Source organism: Carlito syrichta, unplaced genomic scaffold (genome assembly GCF_000164805.1).
Source record: "Carlito syrichta isolate Samal-C Ts95f unplaced genomic scaffold, Tarsius_syrichta-2.0.1 Scaffold136509, whole genome shotgun sequence".
In the NCBI taxonomy this organism is placed as follows: domain Eukaryota; kingdom Metazoa; phylum Chordata; class Mammalia; order Primates; family Tarsiidae; genus Carlito; species Carlito syrichta.
In genome coordinates this window covers 15,085-20,596 of record NW_007080605.1, presented here as the reverse complement: position 1 = coordinate 20,596, position 5,512 = coordinate 15,085, and the positions used below count along the sequence as shown (strand labels likewise).

General features: G+C 52.4%; 1 protein-coding gene across 1 annotated transcript in view; it reads right to left on the bottom strand.

The window, feature by feature from the left end:
- LOC103251154 (serine/arginine-rich splicing factor 9) overlaps positions 1–3,216 on the bottom strand; it is a gene marked incomplete at its 5' end in the record, with an annotated part of 10,456 nt that extends 7,240 nt beyond the window's left edge. Inside the window, 3 exons of the mRNA XM_008049754.2 lie at positions 2,456–2,738; positions 2,873–2,948; positions 3,024–3,216. Coding sequence (XP_008047945.2) covers positions 2,456–2,738; positions 2,873–2,948; positions 3,024–3,216 — 552 coding nt within the window. The remainder of the gene's footprint in view (positions 1–2,455; positions 2,739–2,872; positions 2,949–3,023) is intronic.
- Positions 3,217–5,512: the final 2,296 nt, after the last annotated feature.

Sequence of the window (5,512 nt, the reverse complement as noted above, 5' to 3'; positions counted from 1 at the left end):
TTGCCTGAGCCCGCAGGTTCGAGACCCACCTGGGCAGTGAGACCTCATCTCTACAATAAAATCAAAAAATTAGCCGGGCGTGGTAGCATACGCCTGTAGTTCTGGCTACTCGGAAGGGTGAGGCGGGAGGATCGCCAGAGCCCAGCAGGTTGAGGCTGTGGTGGCCGGGAGCAGCCTCTGCACTCCAGTCTGGGCGACAGAGTGAGACTCCAACTCAAAAAAAAAAAAAAAAAAAGACTATGGAAAGAAAAACCCATTTTAAAAAAGCAGCAGGGCGTGTTGGTGAGCACTTCTAATCCCAGCTACTCAGGAGGCTAAGGTGGAAGGATCATTTGAGTCTAGGAGTTCAAGGCCAGCCTGGGCAACTAGTGAGTCCCTATCTCTTTATAAAGAAAGAAAGAAAGTTCAAAAGACAAATGCAGGCCAGGCTCGGTGGCCCAGCCTGTAATCCCAGCACTTTGGGAGGCTGAGGTGAGTGGATTTCCTGAGCCTGCAGGTTCGAGCTTAGCGCAGGCAACTTGGTGAGACCTCGTCTCTACAATAAAAAATAAAAATAAAAATAAATTAGTTGGGCGTGATAGCATGCGCCTATAGTTCCAGCTACGTGGAAGGCTGAGGTGGACGGATCACTAGAGCCCAGCAGGTCGACGCTGGGGTGGCCGTGAGTGTGCTTACTCCAGTCTGGGCGACAGAGTAAGACTCCAACTCAAAAAAAAAGATTCTAGGACTAAAAGCAACAAGGACTGTATCCAGTGCAACCCTGACTACGAATAATGCAGTAAGGACCAGGCAGAGATGCTAGGGTTTAAAAGCTGACTTACAATACAAATTGACTTTCATTCAAATCACTCTTCTGAAACTTACTAGTGGTCATCTCTGAATAAGTGTTAAAGTTTTTTTTTTTTTATCTCTAAGGTGAGTAGTATGCTAATCTCACAGTTATTATAAAGATTAAATAAGATACTCCATGCATTGCTTTACTTGAAACTTTGTACTTGGTGATACCAAAACAGATTTTGTTATGAAAGGAATGAAGAGATGACAATGTATCATATCATGTAGCAAGTTTGTTATTCTAAAGGCAATATAGGGTGCTAAAACCCTCAATTTCCTCATCTGTAAGATGTGGTTAACAGTACCTATCAGGATAGATAGGCTGTTGAGAATGCTAAGTAATACACAGCATGGAGCCAGGCATGGTGGTGTTTATGTCTATAATCCCAGCACTTTGGGAGGAAGGAAGATCACTTGAGGCCAGGAGTTGGAGACCACCCTGGGCAACAAGCAAAACCCAGTCTCTATAAAAATACACAGCATGGTCCTCGACACACAGGTACTGTTGAAAACCACAAGGACACTTATTAAATAAGAGAAGCACAAACTTCTGTTCAAGGTAAAAATGCCTAGTTCTGGCTTTGAGGCAAATGACAAGACACTCGGATCGAGCTGTCAGTATCTTCTTCAGTCTCCAAAGCCTCAGGTGCCTCCCGCCTCCCGGTCCTCGGAGGCTCTCCGTGCCCTATCAACACTTCCATCCAGGGAAGGCAAGACACCCTGCAGGCACCGTATTCCTCCTAGTGATGCCCACCGGGAGCAGACAGAGCGAGGAAAACAGGGGGCGGGCTCCCATTTAGCCCAATGGGGTGACCAGCACGGTGCGGAGCGACTTCTAAGAACCACCCACCGCAGTTTTGAAAGTTCCTGGGCCTTTTCCGGCTCGCCGACAACGTTTGCAAAATCACAAACATCCCTTTGAGCCGGCTTGGGAATCTAGAGTTTACAAATCCCCGGGACCTTTAGCATCTAGCCCAGCCTCCCTCACTAAAGGAGGAGCGTGAAATCGGAGCCCTCCTCGGGCTGCTTAGAAGTTTTCCCAAATCCTTGATCCTTTCCTAAGGACCGGGTCCTGGCCTCGTGGAGCCGGAGCGCGCGGACGGAGACCTGCCCCATCACAGACCCGTGCGCGACCTCCAAAGGCGCCCACGGCCCCAGTCTGTTCTCCCCTAAGGGCAAGCCCAGGTGGGGAGGGGGCGGTGGGCGGAGGGAGCGCCTGGCGACTTCTGCCCTCCAGCGAGGCGGTTCCCGGGCTGGCACCGGGGCCCGGGATGTCCAGACCCGGGGGCCGCTGTGCTTTAAGGGGCCTCCCACGCCGGGAGGCGGCGAGCGCGAATTCGTGCCACCCCCGAGGCAGGCTTAGGCGAACCTGGGCCCTGCCAAGGGTCGGCTTTAGGTTTCTATATGAAAATAATAATAATGGTAAAGGAAGTGACGACGGAGCAAAGGACGGCCCCGAGCCTGAGGAAAAAGGATGCCTCATCCTCCACTCGGGGGCGCCGCGAGGGGGGTCTGCGCTGAGGGGGAGGGGAGGGAGGCCCCGGAGGGGGAGGGGAGGACAGGGAAGGCGAAGGCCTCGGGCCCTGTGGTCCGGCGGGAGGGCGGAAGGATGGGGGCTCACCGGGGGTCCTCGAAGCGCACGAAGGCGAAGGGCACAAGGCCGTGCCTGTTCTTGAGCTCGATCTCGCGGATGCGGCCGTATTTGTAGAACAGATCCTCCAGGTCCTTCTCGCGCACGTCGGTCGGAAGGTTCCCCACGTAGATGCGCCCGTCGCCCTCGCCGCCGCGCTCGTCCGCCCAGCCCGACTTCCGCACCGCCCGACGCCGCGGGCCCGCCGCAGCCCACGTCGCCGCCGCCGCCTCAGCACGGGTCCCCCCGCAGCGTCCCCGCGAGCTCTGAGGCGCTCAGCCGCACTGCATTGTGGGAACGCGCAGCGGAAGCGAAGGGGTCGGCGGAGGCGAAAGAAATCCTCTTAAAGGGGACGCGGCTGCGGCCATTGCGCGTGCGCGCAGACTGGCGCCCCCTGTAGGTACAGACAGGCGCTCGAGGAATGAAAGGAAGAATGTGGAGTCGGGCCGTTCGGATTGAACCAGCGAACGCGGTTGGTTCCCGGCTGAGAGGACTTGGGAGAGTGACTGGGGTTCCTTGAGCCTCGGTTTCTGTCTCTAGAGCGCCGCCTGCCTCTCACCTTGTGAGCGCTCTCTGAGAGGGCGCGGGGCGTGCCCGGGGATGGCCCCGCGCCGTCACTGCGTGTGGGGCGCCGGTCAGAAGGAGGCAGGCCAGGACCGCAGGCTGACCCGCAGCGGCCCAAGCGACTCCTCCGCAGCTGGGCTGTCGCGGCTCTCAGCCTCAGGTTAGTAGCCCTCTGGGCCACCCCGTCCCTGTTTTACAATTGCTCAGAACTGACACTGTAAGCGTGAGTTGGAGTTTATCGAAAACGAGGGAGTCAAAGACCCATCGTGACGATCACAACTGTCACTATAAAGTGCATCCAGAGATTTGTGCTTTTAATGCTCACCCAGGATGGAGGGATCCTGATACTACAGGGGAGAAAACTGAGGTCTCAGAGTGGGATCAGAAGTATGATTTACAGCCTGTAATCCCAGCACTTTGGGAGGCCGAGGCGAGAGGATTACCCGAGCCTGGGGATCGAGACCACCCTGGGCAACTTGGTGAGATCTCGTCTACGCAATAAATCACAAAAACTAGCCAGGCGTGGTGGCGTGCGTCTGTAGTTCCAGCTACTCGGAAGGCTGAGGTGGAAGGATCGCCTGAGCCCAGCTGGTCGAGGCTGTGGTGGCCGGGAGCTTGCCACTACCCTCCAGCCTGGGCAACAAGAGTAAGACTCCCACTAAAAAAAAAAAAAGGAAAAGAAACATCAATTCATTGATGGATAGATACATGATAAAGCTAATATAGCAGAATGTTAACTTCAGACTCTAGAGGATGGATGTGTGGGTGTTCATTGTATCATTCTTTCAGCCTTTATGTTTGAAATTCTCCATAATAAAATATTGGGTACAGGAATGAAATTGTTAAAAACAGACTCCATTAATGCTAACAATAGCAAGAGAATAAAGTCAAATATTTAGTCAGAAGGTAGTTGACTTTGACTTCTCATACGATCTCTGAGTCTTTTTTTTTTTTTTTTTTTTTTTGGGTTGGAGTCTCACTCTGTCACTCAGACTGGAGTGCAGTGGCCGCTCCCGGCCACCGCTGCCTCGACCTGCTGGGCCCCGGCGATCCTTCCGCCTCAGCCTTCCGAGTAGCCGGAACTCCAGGAGCACGCTACCATGCCCGGCTAATTTTTTTTTTTTTTTTTTTTGGTAGAGATGAGGTCTCGTCAAGTTGCCCAGGTGGGTCTGGAACCTGCGGCTCAGGCAATCCACTCAACTCGGTCTCCCAAAGTGCTGGGATTACAGGCTGAGCCACCGAGCCCGGCCTCTGAGTCTTTTAAAATAAAAAATTAGACACCTACATATACTACTGAGTGTATATGCTTTATGGAATACAAGTTGATAGTATACGTCAAGCCTTCATAATATACATGTACCCTTTGATCTTGTAATTCTGCTTGTCGGATTTTATCATAAATAAATTCTCACAATAAATTATATATGTATGTTCATTATTGTGTTGTGTGCAATTAAAACATTAATCTAGCCGGGCTCGGTGGCTCAGCCTGCAATCCCGCGCCTTGGGAGGCTGAGGTGAGTGGATTGCCTGAGCCCGCGGGTTCGAGACCCGCCTGGGCAGCGAGACCTCATCTCTACAATAAATCAAAAAATTAGCCGGGCGTGGTAGCGCGCGCCTGTAATTCCGGCTACTCGGAAGGCTGAGGCGGAAGGATCGCCGGAGCCCAGCAGGTCGAGGCTGCGGTAGCCGGTAGCGGCCACTGCACTCCAGTCTGGGCGACAGAGTGAGACTCCAATTCAAAAAAAACAAAACAAAACATTAATCTGATAATAAAGGAGTGGTTCAATGCATTAATAACATTAAATGTTACACAATTATTAAGTCGTGTTTTTAATCTGTCATTAAGTATATTAACGTCAAACTAATTTAGTTACTTTTTTTTTTTTTCTGAGTTGTAGTCTCACTCTGTCGCCCAGGCTGGAGGGCAGTCACACGCTCCCGGCCACCGCAGCCTCGACCTGCTTGACTCTGGCGATCCTTCTGCCTCAGCCTTCCGAGTTGCTGGAGCTACAGGCGCGCACTACCACGCCCGGCTAATTTTTTTGATTTATTGTAGAGATGAGGTCTCGCCAAGTTGCCCAGTCGGGTCTCGAACTCGCGGACCCAGACAATTCACTCACCTCAGCCTCCCAAAGTGGCGGGATTACAGGCTGAGCCACCAAGCCCGGCTCTTTTTTTATTTTTTTTAGTTGGAGTCTCACTCTGTTGCCCAGGCTGGGGTGCAGTGGCATGTTCATAGCCACCGTAGCTTCAACCTACCGGGTTCAGTGATCCTTCCGCTTCAGGGTTCCAAGTAGCTGGAACTATAGGAGTGTGCCACCACACTCAGCTAATTATTTATTGTAGGAGTGAGGTCTCACCAAGTTGCCCAGCATGGTCTCGAACCCCTAGAATCAGGCAATCCTCTTGCCTCCACCTCCCAAAGTGCTGGAATTACAGGCATAAACCACCACGCCCAGCCTTTTTTTTTTTTTTTTTTTT